This window comes from Mustelus asterias, chromosome 12 (assembly GCF_964213995.1).
Source record: "Mustelus asterias chromosome 12, sMusAst1.hap1.1, whole genome shotgun sequence".
NCBI classification, from domain to species: domain Eukaryota; kingdom Metazoa; phylum Chordata; class Chondrichthyes; order Carcharhiniformes; family Triakidae; genus Mustelus; species Mustelus asterias.
In genome coordinates, this window is record NC_135812.1 from 58,289,261 (window position 1) to 58,317,030 (window position 27,770).

A 27,770-nucleotide genomic window follows, 5' to 3' on the forward strand; every position below is an offset into this window, starting at 1 on the left:
TTAAAAATAAATGCAGTGTTTTAGTCACCATTATTGTTTAATTAATAATGCAAATCATTCTGCCACAATTCAGAATCTTCATTCCATCTGTATTTAACAGCAAAACAGAAACACAGTGAGGGTTTGGGGTGGGAGGGGGGTGGGCTGCTGTTGGAAGATTGGAGTCTTCATTCGACAACCACCCCCTCGTCCCCCCCACCACCACCAAATCCTATTGGCCGCAGCTATTGACGAAAGTTCATCTCCAAGGTCACAGTTCATATTAATGATCACATGGCTGGGTCCTCTTTGCTCATGAAGTTAAAATCCTGCGTCTGCGAGACTATCTTCAGATCAGAGAGAGATCTTCCCCGGAAAAAGCTGCAAATCATAAAATAAAGGATTGAGCTGCTGGGATTGATCTGTTGAGCAATGATTTTATTTTGAGTTTCTTCCCCATTTTTGAGGCCCTTTAGGCCAGTCCTTTCAATGGTCACATGGCCAGTGGGACTCCATAAGAAGCTGTACAGGAATGGCCTCGGGGAGAGGGCACAGGTTTGACATTGTGGCTGCCGGGACCTGTGTGGCTGCCGGGACCTGTGTGGCTGCCGGGACCTGTGTGGCTGCCGGGACCTGTGTGGCTGCCGGGACCTGTGTGGCTGCCGGGACCTGTGTGGCTGCCGGGACCTGTGCGGCTGCCGGGACCTGTGCGGCTGCCGGGACCTGTGCGGCTGCCGGGGCCTTGTTGATTCGGGCTGTCAATCTCGATGTTGAATTCGGATCTGTAGCTGATCTCGTATTGTGACAATTCTGAAAGCTATAGCTTCCTTGGAGAGATTTCTCTTTGCAAAGGAAAGATTCAATTGAATTTCATGTTGAAGTGAGGGATTGTTTATACATCTTGCACTGTGTGACATGTGAATTGGCACATTTGCTGGAACTTTACTGCCACACTTGCCCCGGAATCAGGGCGGGCGAGGCTCGCAGAACAGAATTCTCCGTTGGCCTCGGGCGGGATTTTATGAGCCTCGCCGGACCGAGGTCGTAAAATGGTGCCCAGAGTGACAATGCCTTCTGAGCAACCCAACATCTAACGGAATGCCTGATAATCTAACCCTAAATTCTGGTCCTAAACCTAAATCCTGGAACCAAATCACTGTGCCGATAGTTATTGTGTCAAATCACTGAGTTTCTAATCGCTCCCATGTTAAAATGGACACGGCTGCTATTCTGGCAGGAGACACCTTCATTGCCCCCTGCTGGATGAACTCTGCAAAATAAACCAGCTGTATCTGAGCCAGTGTCTCCCGCTGGAAGCAGCGACAGCAGTATGAAGCAGTATGTATAACAAACAGGAATTAGGAGCAGGAGTGGGCTATTCAAGCTTGCTTCGCAAGATCTAGGTTGATGCGATTGTGACTTCAACTCTACTTTCTTGTCTAGCCCCTACAACCTTTGACTCCCTTGTAAATTAAGAACATATCTAATTTTAACCCAACCTGAAAAATATTCAGTGACCCTGCCTCCACTGCTCCCCACAGACCCTCAGAGAAAAAACTCCTCATCTCTCTCTTAAATACAAGACCCTTTATTTTAAAACTGCTCCCCCCAGTTCTAGTCTTACCCACATTCATTCAGCATCCACTTTTGTCAGCATTTTGTATGTTTCAATGAGATCACCTCTCATTCTTCTAAACTCCAATTATAGAGGCCCAACCTGACCAACCTTTCCTCATAAAACAACCCCTTCATCCCAAGAATAGGTCAAGTTAACCTTCTCGGAACTGCTTCTAATGCAATGATTTCCTCTCTTAGGTACGGAGACCAAAACTGTACAAGGTATTCCAGATGTGAATGTCCTGTACAACTGTGGCAAAACCTCCCTTTTTATACTCCAATACCCTGGCAATAAATGACAACACGGTGGCACAGTGGTTATCACTGCTGCCTCACAGCACCAAGAACCCGGCTTGGGTCACTGTCTGTGCAGAGTTTGCACATTCTCCCCGTGTCTGCATGGGTTTCCTCCCACAGTCCGAAAGATGTACTGGTTAGGTTAATTGGCCGTGCTAAATTGCCCCATAGTTTCAGGGGGATTAGCACGGTAAATACATGGGGTCAGGAGGATAGGACCTGGGTGGGATTGTTGTTGGTGCAGGCTTGATGGTCCAAATGGCTCCTTCTGTACTGTAGGGATTCTATGATTCCATTTGCCTTCTTGATTGGTGCATTGTACTCAACAAACCCATGCTCAGAAAACTCAAAAGCATACGCTAGAATTTTACCGTCCCACCCACCACGGAATCGGAGCTAGTGAGGGGTAGACAACGGAAATGTTCGTTGACCTCGGGTGGAAATTTGTGGTCTCGCTCGAGCAAGGCCATAAAATCCCGCCCATAATGTTTAATGTTAGATGTGGTTGCACAATTGGGCATCATTTTCCAAGTAATTACGAGAACAACTAATTGAAGATTTTCAGCCAGGCTCACAATGTAGCTCACTTACGCTCGCTGGAAGCTACACAGAGGCCTGTCCACTGCAGGGAAAAGGAACATGTCCAGACGTTGCATGTTTGTTGAACAAATAAAAGCCTGAGGGGCCATTCTGGTGCATTCTCTATGGCAACGTTTCATCCAACCAGGGAGGCAAAGGTGGCATGGTATTTTCACTGGACCCAGGGCAAGATCTGGGGATCAAGGTTCAAATCCCACCGAGGCAGATGGTGAAATTTGAATTTAATAAACAATCTGGAAACCACTGTCGATTGTCATATAAAACCCATTGGTTCACTAATGTCCTTTAGGGAAGGCAATCTGCCGTCGTTACATGTGACCCCAGATCCACAGCAATGTGGTTGACTCTCATATGCCCTCGGAAATGGTGGGCAATTAGGGATGGGTAATAAATGCTGGCCCAGCCAGTGACGCCCACATCCCATTCAAAACAATTCCTAAAATTAAAACTATTGGAAGCCACAAGCTAAAAATCTAGCATTTCTAACCCAAATATGTGGTACATTTCACTAGTAGAATGCATAATCTATAATAACTATAATATTAATCCATAAAATACACATTAAGCTTTCAATAGGAGACAAAGTCAAAGTTTAAGAAAACCTATTGAATTCTTACGATTTTTGATTTTTTTAACTATAATTTTGTTTGTAAAGTAATCTTTGAAGCAAATTTGAACTGAAAATGTGAAGAACTAAAACTTCTTTTGGTTATTACATAGAAAGTTACATAGAAACCCTACAGTGCAGAAGGAGGCCATTCGGCCCATCGAGTCTGCACCGACCACAATCCCACCCAGGCCCTACCCCCACATATTTACCCGCTAATCCCTCTAACCTACATATCTCAGAATTCTAAGGGGCAATTTTTAACCTGGCCAATCAACCTAACCCGCACATCTTTGGACTGTGGGAGGAAACCGGAGCACCCGGAGGAAACCCACGCAGACACGAGGAGAACGTGCAAACTCCACACAGACAGTGACCCGAGCCGGGAATCGAACCTGGGACCCTGGAGCTGTGAAGCAGCAGTGCTAACCACTGTGCTACACATTTTATTGATTCTTACAATAAAATAATTTCTAATCGCACCTTCAGAATAAGTTATAATTTCGGTTATATTAAAAACAGTCATGGTCACAGTGATTAACTCTGTTACTCAAACCAAAGGCAATATCTATAACCATGGTGCAGCTATGCTACTCAAACAGGTTCATTTGAAACTATACAGTGCAAAATAATGTTCAGGAGTCTTTTACTCCTACAATAAAGACACAGCTCTTATTTTTCTTGTCTTTTTTAAAGGCGTTTTTCAAGTTTACACATCTAACAGGAAAGTTACCCAGCAGATGAGATAATGAGATATTAAAAAGTCTGCTGATCTGGTGATCCCATCTCTCTCCCATTGTGGAACCTGCCTCACATCCTTCCCATTCAAACCATCAGGATGGATCCTATAATCTTTGGGTGATTGGTTTTAGAATTGCCCAGGAGGTCAAGGTGAAAATTCCATTCCTTGTGTTTGACTCACTGGGGCTAAAAAGATCCAAAGGATTCAAAGTTACTGAATAGAATCCCTGAGTGCGAAGTTTGTATTGTTTTGGAACAGATTCTGTCATTCAAGTGTAACACTAACTTATCTGATCTACCAACTCTGCTTAAAACACACATTTGGAGATTTTGGCCTGAGTTAACAATGTTTTGTATTATAGAATAGACTAACAGAGTAAACAAGCACACCATTCAGCCCGTCACGTCTATATTGCCAGTTTCTAACAGCAATCCAGTGACCCCACACTCCCTCCTCCTCTTTCCCCCATCACTGCAATTGTTTTTTTCAAGTATGTGCGGCGTAGTGGTTAGCACCGCTGCCTCTCAGTGCCAGGGTTCGATTCTGATCTTGGGTGACTGTGTGGAGTTTACACATTCTTCCAGTGTCTGCGTGGGTTTCTTCCCACAATCCAAAAATGTGTCGGTTAGGTGGATTGGCCATGATATACGCACGGGTTTACGGGGATAGGGTGGAGAGGAGGACCTGGATGGGATGCTCTTTCAGATGGTTCATGCAGACTCGATAGGCTGAGTGGCCTCTTTCTGCACTGTAGGGGTTCTATGGTTCTCATGATTTATCTAATTTATTTTTGAAGGCTATAATTTAATCTGTAACCATCATCCCATCAGGCACTGTATTCCAAATCTGAAATAGTCAATATGGTTTCCCCCCATATTGTCCCTTTTGTCAATCACCTTAAATCTACGTCCTCTGGTTTTAATCCTTCATGATGTGGAGATGCCGGCGTTGGACTGGGGTAAACACAGTAAGAGTTTTAACAACACCAGGTTAAAGTCCAACAGGTTTATTTGGTAGCAAATGCCATTAGCTTTCGGAGCGCTGCTCCTTCATCAGATGGAGTGGAAATCTGCTCTCAAACAGGGCACACAGAGACACAAAATCAAGTTACAGAATACCGATTAGAATGCAAATCTCTACAGCCAACCAGGTCTTAAAGATACAGACAATGTGAGTGGAGGGAGCATTAAGCACAGGTTAAAGAAATGTGTATTGTCTCCAGACAGGACAGCCAGTGAGATTCTGCAAGTCCAGGAGGCAAGCTGTGGGAGTTACTGATAGTGTTCCGCACACATGAGGACGGCCTAAACCGGGATGTTGGATTTATGTCACACTATCAGTAACCCCCACAGCTTGCCTCCTGGACTTGCAGAATCTCACTGGCTGTCCTGTCTGACGAAGGAGCAGCGCTCCGAAAGCTAATGGCATTTGCTACCAAATAAACCTGTTGGACTTTAACCTGGTGTTGTTAAAACTCTTACTGTGTTTAATCCTTCAGCCATTGGTTAACGTTTCCCTTCATTTTCTCTATCCAAATCCTTCAAGATTTTACACATCTTTATCAAAACTCCTCTTAACCTTTTCTGCTCCAACAATCCCCGCTCCTCCAATCTCTCCAAATACCAAATGTCATTCAATAAGATGTTACCTAAAAGGTTCCTGCACAAGATGGTGCTTGGGGTGAAGGGTCAGCATGGCTGGAGCATTGGTTATCTAACAGCAAACTGTTGGTTACCTCATCCAGACACTTTTCTCTGCTACACCAAGTCTAACCAACAGGAGGCACTGTATATGGTCTGAGGATGATTTTCCATAAAATCTTTGTGCTCTTCTTGTGGGGGAAATGTTTGAATTTCAGTTGGCAGTTCTCCACAACAGCAGGGCTTGGTGAAATAGGGCAGACAGTGGTCTTACTCTCTCCCTGTGGATCAGGGGCTGTGTGTTTCATTTAACATGGGACGGCTTTCCTTAACAGACTATAGAACAAGACTGCTGTCAGACTGGAGAAGCTTCCTGTACCTGTAGACGCTAGGACATGAAGGCTCGTACGCTGCCTCTAATGAGAGCTCGACATATTGGGCAGCTGCGGAGATTAGGAGCACAGTCTCTGCACACAACCAGGTGTCCACAAGGTATGAAAACAATGGAGACCTCTCTGTCCAAGCACACCTTACATGTTCGCTCATTCTTCAGCTGCCGCAGTTGTTCCTCAGCACTCAAGTCTGTAAACATATGTAGACACAAGGATATTTAGATCACATCTTTTCTAAAGTTAGAGTGGATTATAACCTCTCTGCAGCTCCTTCCGGATGTCACTCTGTACCTGCTCACTAGTTGGAGAGAGCACTGACCTTCCTCTCTCACTGCTCCTGAGATCTATCTCGGGTTATTAGTAGTAAATTGTCTCCAGTCAGTCCTCCGACTCTGTACCAAACCCACATTATTTCACCAAATCAGATTAGCAGAATTCCTCTGCCTGCTGCTTCAGTGGAGATATTGATTCATAAAAACTAGGTAATGTCTGCGTTAAAGCCAAGTAAAATTTGTCACATAATTTGTGTTCTTCACTTAGCATTACTGTTTGAAAGTCAGATCTGCTTCAGACTCTCCTGTCAGTCTTTTACTTGGATGGGAGTTGGGTCACACTGCCTCATGTCTCCTTGGACAGTGGTGTAACCCAGAGATTTAACTTGTTGTGATGTGGACTGGATATTTGTATTTTTCATATGTCCATTCCCTCAGTCTCACGAGTTGATGATTGAGTTTCTGTCCTGGTGAATGACGGTATATACAGCCCAGAACCTCAACCAATCCATGGGCACGTTTATGATTCATTCAAACCTCCTCCCATCCTTTCCCAACTAACGCTAACCTCTGGAACCGTCTATTTCTTCATCTGCTTATCTAGTCTCCCTATAAACACCACTCAGCCTCGCCTCCCTGTGGGAGTGAATACCCCATTCTCGCCACCCTCGGGGTGGAAAGGTTTCTCCTGAATTCCTTACCTAATTTCTTGGTGACTATCTGAAATTGATGGTTTCTAGTTTTGCTCTTCCCTGCAAATGGAAACACTCTCCCCGTGTCTGCGTGGGTTTCCTCCCGGGATTGGGGGGTGCAGGGGAGGGGGGGGGGGTGCAAGAGTGAAACATGGGCAAGGAAACCTCCTGCTGGTTACCACGTACTGTCTCCCCCTCAGCTGCTGAATCAATATTCCTCCATATTGAACACCACTTGGAGGAAGCACTGAGGGTGGCAAGGGCACTGAATGTACTCCGGGTGGGGGAACTTCGGTGTCCATCACTGAGAGTGGCTCAGAAGAATCAACATAGACCAAGCTCCTAAAGGGTCCAGACTGGGTCTGCGGCAGATGGCGAAGGAACCAACAAGAAGGAAAAACATACTTGACCTCATCCAGGGCGGCACGGTAGCACAGTGGTTAGCACTGCTGCTTCACAGCTCCAGGGTCCTGGGTTCAATTCCCGGCTCGGGTCACTGTGTGTGTGGAGTTTGCACATTCTCCTCGTGTCTGCGTGGGTTTCCTCCGGGTGCTCCGGTTTCCTCCCACAGTCCAAAGATGTGTGGGTTAGGTTGATTGGCCAGGTTAAAAAAAAAAATTGCCCCTTAGAGTCCTGAGATGCGTAGGTTAGAGGGATTAGCGGGTAAATATGTGGGGGGAGGGCCTGGGTGGGATTGTGGTTGGTGCAGACTCGATGGGCCGAATGGCCTCCTTCTGCTCTGCAGGGTTTCTATGATTCTATGATTCTTACCAACCTGCCTGTTGCAGATGCATCTGTCCATGACAGTATTGGTAAGAGTGACCACTGCACAGTCCTTGTGGAAACAAAGTCCCGCTTTCACATTGAGAATAACCTCCATCGTGTTGTGTGGCACTATCACAGTGCTAAATGGGACAGACTTCGAACCGATCTAGCAACTCAAGACTGGGCATCCATGAGGCACTGTGGTCCATCAACAGCGCCTCATGGTGTTTATAGGGAGACTAGATTGTGCTGTACTCCAGCACAATCTGCAACTTCATGGCCCGACATATCCCCCACTCAATCATTACCATCAAGCCAGGGGATCAACCCTGGTTCAATGGAGAGTGCAGGAGAGCATGCCAGGAGCAGCACCGGGGGTACCTAAAAATGAGGTGTCAACCTGGTGAAGCTACCAAACAGGACTACTTGAGTGCTAAACAACATAAGCAGCAAGTGATAGAGCTATCTGATCCCACAGCCAACGGATCAGATCTAAGCTCTGCAGTCCTTCCACATCCAGTCGTGAATGGTGATGGACAATTAAACAACTCACTGGAGGAGGTGGTTCCACAAATATCCCCATCCTAAATGATGGAGGAGCCCAGCACATCAGTGCAAAAGATAAGGTTGTGGCATTCACAACAATTTGCAACCAAAAGTGCTGAGTGGATGCTCCATCTCGGCCTCCTCCAGTGGTCCCCAGCATCTCAGACGCCAGTCTCCAGCCAATTCAATTCACTCCCCGTGACGTCAAGAAATGGCTGAAAGCACTGGATGCTGCAAAGACTATGGGTCCTGACAATATTCTGGCAATAGTACAGAACTTGCTGTGCCCCTAGCCAAGCTACAACACTGGCATCTATCCGGCAATGTGGAACGTTGCCCAGGTATGTCCTGTACACAAAAAGCAGGACAAATTCAACCCGGCCAATTCCCGCCCAATCAGTCTACTCTCGATCATCAGTAAAGTGATGGAAGAGGTCATCAACAGTGCTATCAAACAGCACCTGCTCAGCAATAACCTGCTCAGTGACGTCCAGTTTGGATTCCACCAGGGTCACTCAGCTCCTGACCTCATTGCAGCCTTAGTTCGACAGAGCTGAACTCCAGAGGGGAGGAGGTGAGAGGGACTGCCCTTGACATTAAGGCAGCATTTGACCAAGCGCGGCATCAAGAAGCCCCAGCAAAACTGCAGTCAATGGGAATGAGGGGGAAATCCCTCCACTGGTTAGAGTTATACCTGGTGCAAAGAAAGATGGTTGAGGAGGTCGGAGGTCAATCATCTCAGCTCCAGGATATCATTGCAGCAGTTCATACCTGGTACATAAGAAGATGGTTGTGGTTGTGGAGGGTCAGTCATCTCAGCTCCAGGATATCTCTACAGGAGTCCCTCAGTGTAGTGTCCTGGTCCCAACCATCTTCAGCTGCTTCATCAATGATCTTCCCTACATCATAAGGTCAGAAGTGGGGATGTTCGCCGATGATCACACAATATTCAGCACCATTTGTGACTCTTCAGATACTGAAGCAGCCCATGTCCAAATGCAGCAAGACCTGGACAATATCCAGGTTTGAGCTGACAAGTGGCAAGTAACATTTCTGCCACACAAATGCCAGACAACGACTATCTCCAACAAGAGAGGATCTTGCCACCGCCCCATGACATTCAATGGCATTACCAACATGTAATCCCCCACGGTCAACATCCTGGAGGTTACCATTAACCAGAAACTGCACAGTACTAGCTATATAAATCCTGTGGCTACCAGAGCAGGTCAGAAACTAGGAATCATGTGGTGATTAACTCCCAAACTCCCCAAAGCCTGTCCACAATCTACAAGGGATAAATCAGGTGTGTGATGGAATACTCCCCACTTGTCTGGATGGGTGCAGCTCCAACAACACTCAAGAAGCTCAACACTATCCAGGACAAAGCAGCCACTTGATCCTCACCCCATCCACAAACATTCAATCCCTCCACCACTGACACACAGTGACAGCCGTGTGTACATCTGCAAGATGCACTGCCAGAACGCACCAAGGCTCCTTAGGCAGCACCTTCCAAACCCACAATCACTACCATCTAGAAGGTATTGCTACAACAGCAATACCTGGGAACGCTACCACCTGGAGGTTTCCCTCCAAGTCACTCACCATCTTGATTTGGAAATATGTCACCGTTCCTTCACTGTCACTGGGTCAAAATCCTTGAACTCCCTCCCTAACGGCACTGTGCATGTACCTACACTTCAGGGAATGCAGCAGTTCAAGGCGGCAGCTCATCACCACCTTCTCGAGGGCAACTAGGGATGGGCAGTAAATGCTGTCCTCACCAGCGGCACCCACATTCCTTGTATGAATAAACCCCTCCATCTACTCCAATCTCCGACTACACTGCTCACCCCCTCAATGAACACACCCCACTCCCCTCCCCACCACTCCCACCATGTCCACCTCCGCTACCACATCGCCCCCACCACCCACTGTGCTTCAGATCCTGACCTTCTGATGAACTGCCTGCTCCATTCAGCAAGGCAGTGGCAGCCTCCAACAATCTTTCTGTCTGATTTTCTGACTGGTGCCAGGAAGTCAGCTCCTACCTCCTGGGGGAACTTGAAACCTCTACTTGGCTGCCGATCTCACCCCCTGCCTAATTCAGGCCCAAAGCATTGTGGGAATGACACAATTCAGGCATGGTCTCACTACCCACAATTCACCCAGGTCTCCTAACCTCCATTTAGAAAAAAACCTGGTTAAAAGCAAATTACTGCGGAGGCTGGAATCTGAAACCAAAAGAGAAAATGCTGGAAAATCTCAGCAGGTCTGGCAAGATCTACGAGGAGAGAAAAGAGCTGATGTTGAGTCCAGATGACCCTTTGTCGAAGTGAAATGGCAGAGAAAATGGGAGATATTTATACTGCAGGATGAGGGAATGAAAGATGAGTCATAGCCACAAAAACCAGGGGAAAGGCTGCTAATGGCAGTCCATAGAGAGAGTAGAAGTTGCGAATGGCCAAACGGCAGAGAAGCTGAAATCAGAGGGTAAACTGTGACAGATGAAGATGTGGGGGGAGGGGGAGAGGAATGGGTGGGAGAGAGGTAAAATTAAGAAAAAAGGGGGAAAGGGGGAGAAAAGGTAAGAAAAGGGGGGAGAAAGTAGGAGGAAAGAGTGGGGGGGGGGGGGGTGGGGGGGGATAGAAAAATAATGAAATTAGAGAATTAGAAAATAAAGAATTTAGAAAGGCCATTGCAGTCTAATCTGGACCTGTTCAAAATTCCCCTGTTATAGAGAATCAGCTCCGTGGGGTTGGTAATCATTGCCGATCTATTCAGGACCACAAGAAGCAGCCAGACATACAGATAGTCCAGCTAATGCACCAAGCACAGCCTCATTCAGTCATCAGTCAATGTGTAAACTTGAGCGATATTATCAGCTCCTGTCCATTCTGAAACTGAACACAAGCTTCCCAGCTGGGACTTGTGTTAGAGAGAACTAGACAAAGCAGCAATTCAGGCAGAGAAGGAAACTGAGATTACACGCTACAACAAGATAGCTGAACACTAATAGAAATGCACATAGAACCAATATGATAAAATAGTCGATGGAAAAGATGTTGAGTAGAAATGCTAGAAAGAGAAGAGAAACTTGCTACAGGAGGTTTGCAGCTCGAGGCTGTTCTAGAATAGAGCGATGATGTGGAGATACCCAGCCTTCAGGAGAACAGTGACCAAGACACCACACAACCCTGCCACAGCAACCTCTGCAAGACGTGCCGGATCATCGACACAGATGCCATCATCTCACGTGAGAACACCATCCACCAGGTACACAGTACATACTCTTGCAACTCGGCCAACGTTGTCTACCTGATACGCTGCAAGAAAGGATGTCCCGAGGCATGGTACATTGGGGAAACTATGCAGACGCTGCGACAACGGATGAATGAACACCGCTCGACAATCACCAGGCAAGACTGTTCTCTTCCTGTTGGGGAGCACTTCAGCGGTCACGGGCATTCGGCCTCTGATATTCGGGTAAGCGTTCTCCAAGGCGGCCTTCGCGACACACGACAGCGCAGAGTCGCGGAGCAGAAACTGATAGCCAGGTTCCGCACACACAAGGACGGCCTCAACCGGGATATTGGGTTTATGTCACACTATTTCACATAAATATTTCTGCTTTTTTCCTCCTGAGTCTTTATCATGCGATCCTAGAATCAGAATTTATGTCACACTATTTGTAACTCCCACAGTTGCGTGGACCTGCAGAGTTTCACTGGCTGTCTTGTCTGGAGACAATACACATCTTTTTAGCCTGTCTTGATGCTCTCTCCACTCCCATTGTTTTGTTTCTTAAAGACTGGATTAGTTGTAAGTATTCGCATTCCAACCATTATTCATGTAAAATAAGTTCTGTTTGTGAACAGAATTCCCACTCACCTGAGGAAGGGGCTCAGAGCCTCGAAAGCTTGTGTGGCTTTTGCTACCAAATAAACCTGTTGGACTTTAACCTGGTGTTGTAAAACTTCTTACTAGAATAGAGCTCCAGTCTTTCCACACCTACAACATACCTTCCAGATGATTCTGCCTGAGAGAGGATTTTGGTGTAATCCTCCATTTCCATTGGTTCCTCAAGTCAGGTGACTCACTTCTGCTGTACTGTCTTAAAGGGACAGGCACCACATACACAATAGGACAGGGGCCAGTGAATGATCTATGGTCAAGGGCAAGATACCTGGCTGCCACTCCCACTTCCTCCCCTCCCATGAACTCCATTTCATCCAACCCCAGTGATGAGGAGATTCATTGGAGGAGTGCAGGTGGTGCCCTAACAGAGAGAAGCCTGTTTCCAGGTGAGCCTCTGAACCATCGGGACAGTCTGGAGATTCCGATCCTGCAGCTTACCCCTTCTCTGCGTTGTTGCTTCCCTGCTCTCATTTGGAGCAGTTCTGTCCACCTGTGGCCTCTGGTCAACTCCTGTCAAAATAACAAAATGACCAATCAGTCCCCGGGTCTATAACAAATCTTCGATGAGTACACTCTGAGTTTTGCCAGTGACGCTCCGTATTTGCTAATGGAGTAGATATCTCACAGTGAAAACACAATATCCCCACTTCACAGTGAAAACCACCCAATCAGTGAAAAAGTCAGGAAGGCAGCAAGAGGAGCTGGTTCTGTTTCAAGTCAATACCTGTGTTTAGCTGTCTCCTTTCTCTTCCTGACTCCTCGGCCCCCAGTAGATCAGAGAGAAGGTCACTGACTGAGCTATACTGTGACCCAGACAGCAGGTACTTGTTATAAACTAAACTCTCGATCAAACTGCGATCAAAACCCATCTGCAGCACATGCTGAACCACGGTGGATTGCATGAGAGGAGAGAGTGCCGCATTTTCAACCAGACCTGCAAGGAGATAGATTTACTGTGAGAATTTAAGAGTGTTCCTCTCCTGTCTCTTCACCTCCAGCTTTCTCCCTCTCCTGGGACAGGAGGCGGGTAACGGTGGGAATGTAGAAATGCTGTTTGGCCATTTCCACAATCTCTCTCCTGCAAAATCCTTCCCCTTTCGATTCGGAACTCTGGTCCACTGGAGGCACTCCTATCCCTTGACCAGAAAGATATTGGTCCAAGTCCCACATCAGGGATTTGAGCATTTCACTCAGGATCACTGAGGGAATGCTGCACTGTCTGAGCTGCCCTCTTTTAGATTGTGCTGCACACTGGATGTAAATGATACCATGGTGTTACTTCAGAACAGAGAGGCATTTCTGCCCAGCATCCTGGCAAATATTTATCCCGAAATCAATATCACATTGAACACATTTTCAATAATTAACAGACTAATCAGTTTGTGAGATCCTCCTGTGTAACATTTGGTTGCCATGTCTACAATGCTGAAGTATTTAATTGGTTATGAATTTTTGTTTGAAATGTTTTGGAGTGTCCTGAAAATTAGGAACTCAAATTCAAACCATTCCCCAGACAGACTCCCCTTGGACAGACTCCCCTTGGACAGATTCCCCCAGGGCAGACTCCCCTTGAACAGACTCCCCTTGGGCAGACTTCCCTTGGACAGATTCCCCCAGGGCAGACTCCCCTTGGACAGAGTCCCCTTGGACAGACTCCCCTTGGACAGACTCCCCTTGGACAGACTCCCCTTGGACAGACTCCCCTCGGGAAGACTCCCCTTGGACAGACTCCCCTTGGACAGACTCCCCTCGGGAAGACTCCCCTTGGACAGACTCCCCTTGGACAGACTCCCCTTGGACAGACTCCCCTTGGAAGTTACCCCCAAACAGATGCTACCCCTGTATAGACTCTCCCTGGGCAGACTTTCCCTGGGCAGACTTTCCCCAGACAGACTCCCCTTGGACAGACTCCCCTTGGGCAGACTCCCCTTGGGCAGACTCCCCTTGGACAGACTCCCCTTGGACAGATTCCCCCAGGGCAGACACTCCTTGGACAGAGTCGCCTTGGACAGACTCCCCTTGGACAGACTCCCCTTGAACAGACTCCCCTTGGACAGACTCCCCTTGGACAGACTCCCCTCGGGAAGACTCCCCTTGGACAGACTCCCCTTGGAAGTTACCCCCAAACAGATGCTACCCCTGTATAGACTCTCCCTGGGCAGACTTTCCCTGGGCAGACTTTCCCCAGACAGACTCCCCTTGGACAGACTCCCCTTGGGCAGACTCCCCTTGGACAGACTCCCCTTGGACAGATTCCCCCAGGGCAGACACTCCTTGGACAGAGTCGCCTTGGACAGACTTCCCTTGGACAGACTCCCCTTGAACAGACTCCCCTTGGACAGACTCCCCTTGGACAGACTCCCCTTGGACAGACTCTCCTTGGACAGACTCCCCTCGGGAAGACTCCCCTTGGACAGACTCCTCTTGGACAGACTCCCCTTGGACAGACTCCGCTTGGACAGACTCCCCTTGGACAGACTCCCCTTGGACATACTCCCCTCGGGAAGACTCCCCTTGGACAGACTCCCCTTGGACAGACTCCTCTTGGACAGACTCCCCTTGGACAGACTCCGCTTGGACAGACTCCCCTTGGACAGACTCCCCTTGGACATACTCCCCTTGGACAGACTCCTCTTGGGCAGTCTCCCCTTGGACAGACTCCCCTCGGGACAGACTCCCCTCGGGACAGACTCCCCTTGGACAGACTCCCCTTGGGCAGACTCCCCTTGGACAGACTCCCCTCGGGAAGACTCCCCTTGGACAGACTCCCCTTGGGAGTTACTCCCTGGACACACACTCCTCCTGGACAGGAACGTTCCCTGGACAAACTCTCTGCGACAGGCTCTCCCTGGACAGACTCTCCATGGAGAGACTCTCCCTGGACAGACTCACTCCAGCACAGTCTCCTCGGACAGACAGGCCCCATTGTAAGAAATGGTAATTTTCAGAATATTGTAGAATTCTTATAGATTTCGCAGGAACAATTGAGGCCATTTTCTTGAAAAATCCATTGCCCGTCCCTAACAGCTAGTGGCTGATAAACAATGATAATTGCCAAGGACAATGGTGCTCTCTGGGAGGCCGATGGCATCTTGTGTTTCCTCTGGCAGGAGTTACCAGATAGTAGCCAGTATCAGATAAACTGAAAGGTGCCCTCAGCTAAAGTGAGAAACAGAGGGGAGGCGACATTTTGAGTATCTGGCCAGAGATACTCAAACAGGTGATTAAACCACTGACCCCGAGAAATAAAGTATATTAATGGGTGCTCAGTGGGCAAGGGGCAGACCTCATTGGACAGCTGTTTTCTCCAAATGGGGAAGAGTGAGGGAGACCAGGAAAGGGTATCCTAACACAGCTGGAGAGCAGAACATTGCCAGTACAGACTCTGGAGATTAACTCTTGAACCACATTATCTCTCTGTCTTTTAACTGCTTTCATTATCACACTTCAGATGCTTTTTGTGACTATTTAGTTTATGCCTCATATCTAAACTGTTAGACATTAATAAACTATTAAAAAATTACTTTAAAATCATCAATGACTTTGAAATCCTTTTTGGGACATTTGTGACTCTTGGAACTAAAACTAACAAAGCGGTTTCAGAAGTGGGATATCGGAGTGGGGTATCGGCGTGGGGTATCAGAGTGGGGTATCGGAGTGGGGTATCAGAGTGGGGTATCGGAGTGGGGTATCGGAGTGGGGTATCAGAGTGGGGTATCGGAGTGGGGTATCGGAGTGGGGTATCAGAGTGGGGTATCAGAGTGGGGTATTGGAATGGGGTTTCAGAATGGGGAATCAGAGTGGGGAATCAGAGTGGGGTATCGGAGCAGAGTATCAGAGTGGGGTACATTAGAGTGGCATATCGGAGTGGGGTATCGGAGTGGGGTATCGGAGTGGGGTATCGGAGTGGGGTATCGGAATGGGGTATCAGAATGGGGAATCAGAGTGGGGTATCGGAGTGTGGTATCAGAGTGGGGAATCAGAGTGGGCTATCAGAGTGGAGTATCAGAGTGGGGTATCAGAGTGGGCTGTCAGAGTGGGGAATCAGAGTGGGGAATCAAAGTGGGGAATCAGAGTGGGCTATCAGAGTGGGGAATCAGAATGAGGTATCAGAGTGGGGTATCAGAGTGGGGAATCAGAATGAGGTATCAGAGAGAGATATTAGATTGGTCAAGATCCTAAGTCCAAAGATGTGCGGGTTAGGTTGATTGGCCATGCTAAAAATTGCCCTTAGTGTCCTGAGATGCGTAGGTTAGCGGGATTAGTGGGTAAATATGTCGGGATATGGGGGTAGGGCCTGGGTGGGATTGTGGTCGGTGAAGACTCGATGGGCCGAATGGCCTCTTTCTGTACTGTAGGGTTTCTATGATTCTAAGTGATGGAGATTCCAGTTACATTTCTGAGCATGTCCAGGCAAATACATTTCAGTTAAAGATGGTGTGATGATCGGAGTGCAATTGGTATGGATTCTGGTCCAGGACCCTAACAATGGGCGGAGATGAGTTGGCATACGGAAGGTAAAAGAGGTGGGAATTCAGATGGCCACTGCAGCTGGTAACTGCCTCACTGCTGAGAGAAATTAAACATGAACACTTTCATGAAACTGACAGAATTAGAAAAATATAAAATGAATTACATTTTAAGTTCACAATGTCAGCGTGCCTGCTAATTCTACAATCTCAAAAAGTACCTTTTCTTACAGATCTCCCCTTTGAGAATCACAACTGATTTCTGGATAATCCAGCTGAGAAATTGTACATGAGAAACACACCTTGTCTGGAAGATACTTGTGGCTGGGATCCACCCTGAAACTACAAGAAAACACAGCAATCAGCTTCCTCATACTTACACAGTACCACAGCCAGACAAATACCCCTGACACACACTCCCCAAGGAGACACACACTGACATATACCGGCACACACATACACGCACGCACGCTCACACAATCACACTGACACACACTCACTCACACAGACATGCACACTCACGCACACACAAACTGACATATACTGACAGACACACACATAAACAAACACACACACACAGACCGGAACTCTACCACCCGCCACGGAATCGGAGCGGGTGAGGGTCCAACAACAGAAATGTCTGCTGATCTTGGGCAGGAATTTTTGATCTTGCCTGAGCGAGGCCATAAAATCCTGCCCAAAGATACACAGACACACAGACACACACATACACACACACACAGATACACATACACACACATATATAGACCCACACACATATACACACACATACACAGAGACACACACACACATAGACACACACGCATGCACACACGCACATATAGACACACACATATAGATGCACACACACACACATAGATAAACACACACACACAAATAGACACACACACAGATACGTATAAATTATAGATCCATGAATACATACATTTATGTAACACCTTTGTTGTAATGCAACATACTTTGACATATACACACATATAAATATACCAACATGTGCACACAGACACACACATGTGCACACAGGCACACACATGTGCAGGCACAGACAGATAGTTGTAGGCAGAATCTTTGAGCCTACCACTGATTCCATGAAATGGGAATGTAATTCTTGGATCCTGTTCACATAATCTCTCCCTTTCACCTGGAGTACATATTCGCAGCTATCAAAACAGGACATTAAAAATTAGTTACAGAAAATAATCCATCAAACGTCACATAGAATCTCTCTCCCCCCACTGCCACTCCCGGCCACTTTCCTCCCCATCTCTCCTGATGATGCTGACTCCTGGATCACCAGGGACTCTCCTAAACCTTGTCTAAGTGATCAACCTTCACATGTGAGCTCACATAGTCACAACTGTCAGGATGTTGAACCAAGTGTCATAGCCCCTGCCCTCCTGACCTGATGTGTGAAAGTACTGGTTAGTGATCTGGGGTGGAGACCCAGGCTGACACGAGTCTAACCAGAGTGAGTCTGCAGCCTGTCTAGGAACCAAGTGCTATGGCCTGGTCCACAGACCAGAAGGACCATCTCACAACATGGGGGCAGCAGTGGAGCACCAAAGCAAAAAAGCATATTGCTGTAATCAAAGGAACCACAGAGTGAAGTGCAGCTTGATAGCAGCTCACACTTATGACTCGACAGAAGGCAAACTGGAGAGAGATAATGATGGGCACAGCCAGTGAGCAGTTCCTACACCTACTCAACCTGTTTGACTGTTCCGATGGCCGGCAGAGAGGCCAGAGTGAGAATGATGGAAGTGCCATTTCCTTCAATATTGAACAACATTGGGTGTTCATGCTAAGGAGAAGAAGCATCAGGTCAGTAACTCTCCCTATGCTGTTGGTCCAATAGAAGATGATGTTCTCCTGAGGCATGGAGTGGAGGAGTCCACTGCGGACTTTGAGATCATTCTTAAAGCTTTTGACACTTATTTTAGCCTGAAGTGAAACTCAGTAATAGAATGGACATTTTTTGAGCAAAAGTCCCGGTGACTTGGGGAATCAGTTGAATAATTTCTCACTGACCTATATCACCTAGGATACGGGCAGTGAAGAACAAGCTAATCTGTGATTGTCATGGGCTTCCGAGATGAAAAACTCTCTGACTCTCTGCAGGTCAAAGATGACCTTTAGATCAAACGGTCCAGTGTGTGAGGCAGGCTGAATTTAGGGAATTTAACTGGGTTATAGTCCAATGTGTCCCTGAGGCTTCATATGACTCGGCTGACCTGGCTGAAGAAACATTTTGGTCCAGAATTTGCTGCCGAAATAACAGCAAGGTTAATGATGCCCAATGTTCTTAATGTATAAATCACTCAACTCGTGGTAAGTGTTAGGAAATAGAGCTGGTTTAAATATTTGATATTTGTATTTGTGGATATTAGGAATGAGATACAAGTTTGAGCTTAATTTGAGTTTCTGTACTTGTGTGCCACCTAAAGGCTGAAACTTTGGTTAGCTTCACATTAAACAAAGGTTCCTGCATGTCTGAGAGTTTTAGTTGCAATTTAAACTGTGCCTGCATTGTAATTAAATGTTTGCAGCATAAAAACAATTACAGAGGTAAAAAAACTAAGCTGTTGCTTAGCAACCAGGGCCCCACACGGAACAGTAGAGGAGGGATGTAGTTGTATTGGAGGCAGTTCAGAGGAGGCTCACAAGACTGATTCCAGAGATGAGGGGTTTGTCTTATGAAGAGAGAGTGAGCAGTTTAGGCTGATACTCCCTGGAGTTTAGAAGAATGAGAGGAGATATAATTGAGGTTTAAAGATGGTAAAATATATTGACAGGGTAGATGTAGAGAGGATGTTTCCTCTTGTCGGGCAATCTAGAACAAGAGGTCATAGTTTTAGGATAAAGGGTGGCAGATTTAAAACAGAGATGAGGGGAAATTACTTCTCTCAAAAGGTCGTGAATCTGTGGAATTCACCGCCCTAGAGTGCGGTGGATGCCGGGACAGTGAGTAAATTTAAGGAAGGGGCGGACAGATTTTTAATTAGTAATGGGTTTGAAGGGCTATGGTGAATGGGAAGGAAAGTGGAGTTGAGGCCGAGATGAGGTCAGCCATGATCATATTGAATGGCGGGGCAGGCTTGAGGGGCTGAACTCGAGGGTGCCTACTCCTACTCTTATGTTCTTACCTGCAACCCAACCCCCTCATCCACTTACCTGTCACACTAACCTTTCCTCTGTAGTTTCTCAAAGTGGCTTTGGGACATTGGCAATGGTCTAGTGGTACTATTGTTAGACTATTAATCCAGAAACTCAGCTAATGTTCTTGGGACCCAGGTTCGGATCCTGCCATGGCAGGTGATGGAATTTGAATTCAATAAAAAAATCTTGAATTAAGAATCTACTGATGACCATGAAACCATTGTTGATTGTTGGAAAAACCAATCTGGTTCACTAATGTCCTTTAGGGAAGGAAATCTGTCTTCCTTATCCGGTCTGGCCTACATGTGACTCCAGATCCACAGCAATGTGGTTAACTGTCAACTGCTTTCTGAAATGGCCTATCAAGCCGCTCAGTTGTGTCAATCGCTATAAAGTCTCAGCAAAGCCCTAACGGCATTGTGGGTCAACCCACAGCACATGGACTGCAGCAGTTCAAAAGGGCAGCTCACCACCAACATCTCAAGGGCAACTAGGAATGGGCAATAAATACTGGCCAGCCAGCAACGCCCATGTCCCATGAATGAATAACAAAAGACATACCTGATGACAGCAGCTAACTCTGGGAAAAGGGAATGTGACTTCTCTGATGATGCCCTCCACTGCTTCACATGTGAATTATTGCACTGAGAGAGTTTGGAAGGACTCTCCATCAGAAGACAGGCCAAAAACATCATAGGAAGGTTAGTAGGCAACATTTCGCCTGATCTGGACTAGAAATAGGCATGATTTCTCTTTCTGTATCTAATTTGACACTAATTCACCCTCTTTCCTTTTCTGACAGTTCATTTTCAATCCTGCTCACCATTCTCCAGGTGCAGTCTACAGGGCTTTGTCTGGTTGAAGCATCAGCCTCTTGTATTCCAATCCTCTGGACATAAAGGCCAGCATTCCATTCTGGTGAATAAGCCGAGGCCCAGTACTGTTCCAGGTGGGAGACCACTCACCACATCCTGCCAGTTAGAGCTTCTCTTCATTTTCCTCACCCTCTGTCTCCAGCCATTCACTGAATTTCCTCACCAGGTCAAACATTCAGAAAGTTAGCGTGCAGGTACAGCAAGCAACCAGGAAGGTGAACGGTCTGTTGGTCTTTATTGCGAGGGGATTGGAGTACAGGAATAAAGACATCTTGCTCCAGTTGTGCAGGGTTTTGGTGAGACCACATCTGGAATACCGTCGGCAGTTTTGGTCTCTACATTTCAGAAAGGATAGACTCACATTGGAGACGGTTACAGCGAGGGTTCACTAGATTAATCCCTGGGATGAGGGAGATGTCCTGTGATAAGAGGCTGAGTTTATTTTCTCTGGAGGTTCGAAGAATGAGAAGTGATCTCATTAAAAAGTACAGAATTCTGAAGGGGCTTGATCGGGGGTACTGTGAGAGATTGTTTCTGCTGGTCGGGGAATCTATAACACGGGAGCAGAGTCTCAGGATGAGGGATCGATCTTCTGATGAGGAGGCAATTCTTTACTCAAATTTGTGAATCTTTGGAATTCTCTCCCCCAGGGCATTCTGGGTGCTCAACTGTGGAATTGTTTAAAGGCTGGGACAGAGAGGTTTTTGGTCTCTCCGGGAAGCGAGAGATATGGGGAGTGGGTGGGAAAGTGGAGTGGAAGCCAAAGATCAGCCATGATAGTATTGAATGATGGAGCAGGCTGGATGGGCCGAGTGGCCTACTGCTACTCCTTTTTATGTTCAACTTCAGCTAACAGTCACACACAGTCAAACACGCTGTCACTCACACAGTACAGTGTGACACACACACCAAACGCACACACACCACACACATGCACAAACACACGCCACCATATACATACACATTCGCTTGCATGCTCGCACACACACATACACCCACACAGATTCATACACATGCACACGCACACACACTCAGGGGAGGCATGGTAGCACAGTGGCTAGCACTGCTGCTTCACAGCGCTAGGGGCCCAGGTTCAATTCCCGGCTCGGGTCACTGTTAGTGTGGAGTTTGCACGTTCTCCTTGTGTCTGTGTGGGTTTCCTCCGGGTGCTCCGGTTTCCTCCCACATTCTGAAAGATGTGCTGGTTAGATGCATTGGCCATGCTAAATTCTCCCTCAGTGTACCCGAACAGGCGACTAGGGGATTTTCACAGTAACTTCATTGCAGTGTTAATGTAAGCCTACTTGTGACTAATAAATAAATTTTACTTTTACTTTTCACTCACACACACGCACACACTCATACATACACTCACTCACACACACACGCATGCATGCACACACACGCACACACACTCACATACACACGCGGAGGCACAGACGCAGAACACAGGTAACATGGACTGTCACAGTCAGATATAGAAACAGACCACTTGTTAATGTCTGCAGCCAGTACCGTGGAAACCATTTAGCGTGTTCCATCCATGGATCATCTCCCAGCTCCCAGTTTCGAAGTTCCCCATCGCAGTGAAAACACTTCACGTTGTCACGGTGACCTGTTGAGCAGGAAACCTCCATAAAGTCATTTCAGTGATTCAATGAGAGAGCCAGCACGGCAGGGTATACCCACTGCTGTTCACACTGCAGGATATACCCACTGCTATACACACTGCCGGGAATACACACTGCTGTACACACTGCCGGGTATACCCACTGCTATACACACTGCAGGATATACCCGCTGCTGTACACACTGCCGGGTATACACACTGCTGTACACACTGCCGGGTATACACACTGCTGTACACACTGCTGGGTATACACACTGCTGTACACACTGCCGGGTATACACACTGCTGTACACACTGCCGGGTATACCCACTGCTGTACACACTGCCAGGTATACCCACTGCTATACACACTGCAGGATATACCCGCTGCTGTAGACACTGCCGGGTATACACACTGCTGTACACACTGCCGGGTATACCCGCTGCTGTACACACTGCCGGGTATACACATTGTTGTACACACTGCTGGGTATACACACTGCTGTACACACTGCTGGGTATACACACTGCTGCACACACTGCTGGGTATACGCACTGCAGAATATACCCGCTGCTGTACACACTGCTGGGTATACATGCTGCTGTACACACTGCCGGGTATACCCGCTGCTGTACACACTGCAGGATATACACACTGCTGTACCCACTGCAGGATATACCCGCTGCTGTACACACTGCCAGGTCTATCCATTGCTCCACACGCTGTAGGATATACCTGGTACTGTACATACTGCAGGGTATACCCATTGCTGTACACACTGTGGGGTGTACCAACTGCTGTACACACAGCAGATATACCCACTGCTGTACACATTGTAGGGTATACTTGCTGCTGTACACGCTGCCAGTATACCTGCTGCTGTACATACTGCCGGTATACCTGCTACTGTACACATTGCAGGATATACCTGCTGCTGTACACATTGTGGGGTATACCCGCTGCTGTACACACTGTAGGATATACTGACTGCTGTGCACGCTGCAGGATATACACATTGCTGTACACACTGCAGGGTATATCCACTACTGTACATGTTGCTGGACACATTGTGGGGTGACCCACTGCTGTACAGACTGCTGGATATATACGCTGCTGTATCCACTGTAAGGTATACTCACTGCTGTACACACTGTGGGGTCTACTCGCTGCTGTACATACTGCCGGTAACACCCATTGCTGCACACTCTGCCGGGTATACCCATTGCTGCACACACTGCCGGGTATACCCGCTGCTGCACACACTGCCGGGTATATCTGTTGCTGCACACACTGCCAGGTATGCCCGTTGCTGCACACGCTGCCGGGAATACCCATTACTGCACACACTGCCGGGTATACCTACTGCTGCACATGCTGCTGGGTATACCCGTTGCTGTACACGCTGCCGGGTATACCCGTTGCTGCACACAGTGCCGGGTATACCCACTGCTGCACACACTGCCAGGTATACCCACTGCTGCACACACTGCAGGGTATATCCATTGCTGCACACACTGCTGGGTATACCCACTGCTGCACACACTGCAGGGTATACCCGCTGCTGCACACACTGCCAGGTATACCCGTTGCTGCACACACTGCTGAGCAGTGTATTTGATCATCTCTGAAACCCAAGCAATGTGAAACAAAAATCTAATTTCACATCTCTCTTAGTGTTGTTAAATGTAACCATTCTACACGAGTTTATAATATTGTCTCTCCTTGTTTTTCCCATCAAAATGCATCACTTCAAACTCCTTTGCATTAAATGTCACTGACCCAGTGTCTGCCCATTTCACCAGTCTGTCTATGTCTGTTATCATCTGCCACATTCCCAAATTCTGTCATCTGTAGACTCTGAACTTAAGTCCTGTGGCTAAGTTCTGGTTAATTCTACATATCAAAGAACAATGGTCACAATACTGACTCCTGGAGAACACCACTCTGGAGTGTGGTGACTAGGGGATTTTCACAGTAACTTCATTGCAGTGTTAGTGTAAGCCTACTTGTGACACTAATAAATAAACTTTACTCCATCTGAAAAACAACCATTCACTAATTATTTTTGCTTCTTATCCCTCAGCCAATTTTGTTTCCATTCTGCCAGTCTTTTAATCTCAGCGACTTTACTTTCGTTAACAAGTCTATTATTTGGTACTTTGTCAAGTGCGTTTGAAAACCTATATCGATGACATCAACTGCAGCACCCTCACTAACCCACTACATGACCTCAATGAATTCAAACAAGTTTATAAAAGCTTTGCCTCTAACAAGTCTATGCTTTCATTTATTAGCCTCTAAGTCTCCAAACACCAATTAATTTGCTCCCATATTAAAATTTCCCCATCACAGATGTTAAGCTGTCTGGCCTGTGGTTATTGGTTTATCCCTTTTTAAACAGGAGTGTAACATAGAAACATAGAAAAACTACAGCACAAAACAGGCCCTTCGGCCCCACAAGTTGTGCCGAACATATCCCTACCTTTTAGGCCTACCTATAACCCTCCATCCTAATAGAAACATAGAAAAACTACATTGCAGTTTTCCTGTCCTCTGGCACCACTCCCATTATGTGGAGATGCCGGCGTTGGACTGGGGTAAACACAGTAACAGTTTTAACAACACCAGATTAAAGTCCAACAGGTTTATTTGGTAGCAAATACCATTAGCTTTCAGAGCGCTGCTCCTTCGTCAGATGGAGTGGAAATTCGCCCTGTTTGAGAGCAAATTTCCATTCCATCTGACGAAGGAGCAGCGCTCCGAAAGCTAATGGTATTTGCTACCAAATAAACCTGTTGGACTTTAACCTGGTGTTGTTAAAACTGTTACTGTGACCACTCCCATTGCCAGGGAGATTTGGAAGATTGTGGTCAGACACTTTCCCTCCTTAGTCCACTCAGTATCAAGGGTGCATCCCATCTGGACCGGGTGACTTTTCTTGCCTTGAGTATGACCAGCCTATTCCTTTGCTTCTCCTTGTCTATTTTCATCTGATTCAATGTGGCTCGTATTTAATACCTCAGCCAGACCCTTGCCTGCACAAGAAGGTCACCTTTTTGGTACCTAATTGACCCCATCCTACCTTTGCATACCCTTTTATTATCTGTTTATGTCGGTAATTCTGGACTCACTCTAGATTAGACAAACAACTATTTGCAGAATCACTCTTTGGGCCGTATTTTCATTATTGAAGCGTAAAGCTCAAGACAGGAAATTTCCCAGCATGGTAAATCTGTCTCTACATAAGTGGCCTCCTCACACACCATTTTTGCTCTGGGGAAGGGGCCCGAATAGAGTCGAGCCCTCCCAACCCCAAAGGGGTTTCGGTGCAGCCATGCAGGTGAGCCAATGCTGGTTAGAAGGCCTCATTGCTTCTCTAAGACTTTGTCCCAGTTGCATTTGTTTCCTGATTGTGGGACAGGTTGTCTGTAAATTAGAATCATAGAATCCCTACAGTGCAGAAGGAGGCCATTCGGCCCATCGAGTCTGCAACCGACTCTCCGAAGGAGCATCTTACCCAGGCCCTCTCCCCCACCCTATCCCCGTGATTCCGTGCATTCACCATGGCCAATTCACCTAGCCTGCACATCTTTGGACTGTGGGAGGAAACCAGAGCACCAGAGACGAAACCCACACAGACATGGGGAGAATGTGCAAATTCCACGCAGATAGTCACCCAAGTCTGGAACTGAACCTGGTTCCCTGGCACTGTGAGGCAGCAGTGCTAACCAATGTGCCACTGTACCATCATTAGGCCACATTAGGATGTTAGATCCTCTAGCCCTCACCCCTCACATCTCATCATCCTCCTACCCACTCATCAACCTGCTATCTCCATTCCCCATGTCATCTCCATGGCTCCATGCCATCTCTATTCCCTCATTCCACCTCCATCCACCCATGCCACCTTTGTGACCCCCCACACTATCTTCCATGGACCCCATGCCCACTTGTCCAGTATGCACTGTGTACAGAACCAGTGAGATATATAATAACAATGGCAAGTCTAGCAATGCTGATGATAACACCCATTCAGAAATCCGCTTTGAAAAACCTGCTGCTCTTACGGCCCTGCAAAACCCCCAGCACTGCCCCCCAGCATTAACCCCTGGCACTGCCCCACAGCATTAACCCCTGGCACTGTGCCCCAGCATTAACCCCCAGCACTGCCCCACAGCATTAACCCCTGGCACTGCCCCACAGTGTTAATCCCCAGCACTGCCCCACAGCATTAACCCCCGGTACTGCTCTCCAGCATTAATCCCCAGCACTGCCCCACAGCATTAACTCCCCGGCACTGGCCCCCAGCATTAACCCCAGGCACTGCGCCCCTAGCACTTCCCTGGTACTACCCGCTAGCACTGCCTTCAACACTACCCCCCGGCACTGCCCGCACTGCCTGGGTAGTGCCAGGTGCAATGCCCGGGGGTTTCCATGGTAAACTGCTTTATTCTCTCTGTGCTGGGAGGCCTTTACAAATAACGCCCTGATCCTTGGCTGTCTAAGTTGGTGGCAGGGTGGGAGAATCAGAGAGCCGACATGAGACCCAATTTTTTCCCAAAGTCCCCGGACTATGAGGTGGAGAAAGCCGGCAGTCTGTCGCTTTCTCCCTCACTATCAAACACACTAATGTTTCTATCCTTATCCTGCCACAATGTACCACCTCACACTTAGCAATATTCACTCCATTTATCAACTACATTCTGCAAGATTATCCATGTCTTCCTGTATTTTCAGTTCAATATTGCACTCCTCCTCTGTATCTACACCCAGCCCTCATTTTGAATAGGTGTTGAGCCTTACCCGTGTAGAAGAATCCTGCGTGGGCCAGTTGTGATGGTTGGATCATGGCACCAGCCGGCCAGTTCTCGAAGGTTCTCAGTCTCACCTCCTCTGCCTCCATCTCCACATTGACCGGCGGTGCTGCATCCTCCATACTCATCCGCTGGAGCTGGCTAATGATTTGTCCATCCACCATGTCGGCCTTTTGCCACTTCAGGCCAAGGTCAGCACCCCCATTGCTTAGATCGCAGTCAAGGTCAAAAGCACAGGCGCGAAGGGGGCAGCATTTTACCTTTTCCAACCGCCGTTGTCTGTTTGGTGACCAGCGTTTGAAGATGGCACCATGGAAACACAGGCTGCGGCCTGGCTGGCTCTGGAATATTCTCTGTGTCCTGACTTCTGGCCTCAGATACAAGGGAGCTCGGCGTGGATCAGGACCATGCTCAGTCTTCAAGCAATCTGTTCCCACACCCTCATACCTGCTGGGACCAGCCAGCACAGAAAATTCTGAGGCGGCATGAGGCTGACTGCGATCTCCACAGGCTCCTCCACCTGGATACGAGATCCCCACAGCCGCCCCAGCTCCCAGACCATGGGCTTGGTCACCTGGACAATACAGCACAGCCTGGGCCAGGCTGTGGGACAGTGGGGGTTCACCTGTGCTGGCAAATCGCTCATGGATCCCAATTCCATAGAGGTCAGAGGGGGTTATCCCACCCCTTTCTGCACTCTCCCTCTCCGCAGACCCCCCTTGAGCATTCTCGCTGTCCACACTCTCCCTCTCCAT

General features: G+C 47.6%; 1 protein-coding gene across 1 annotated transcript; it reads right to left on the reverse strand.

Annotated features, from left to right (window-relative positions):
* Positions 1-22: 22 nt before the first annotated feature.
* On the reverse strand, positions 23-27,770 carry LOC144502029 (baculoviral IAP repeat-containing protein 7-like). The gene is made up of 7 exons (XM_078226043.1): positions 27,005-27,770; positions 22,107-22,206; positions 17,639-17,720; positions 16,842-16,881; positions 12,509-12,580; positions 5,862-6,064; positions 23-360 (listed from the first exon to the last, which is right to left on the reverse strand). Exons 1-6 carry the CDS (start codon positions 27,768-27,770, stop codon positions 5,871-5,873), a joined length of 1,254 nt encoding a protein of 417 aa, XP_078082169.1. The 3' UTR covers positions 23-360; positions 5,862-5,870.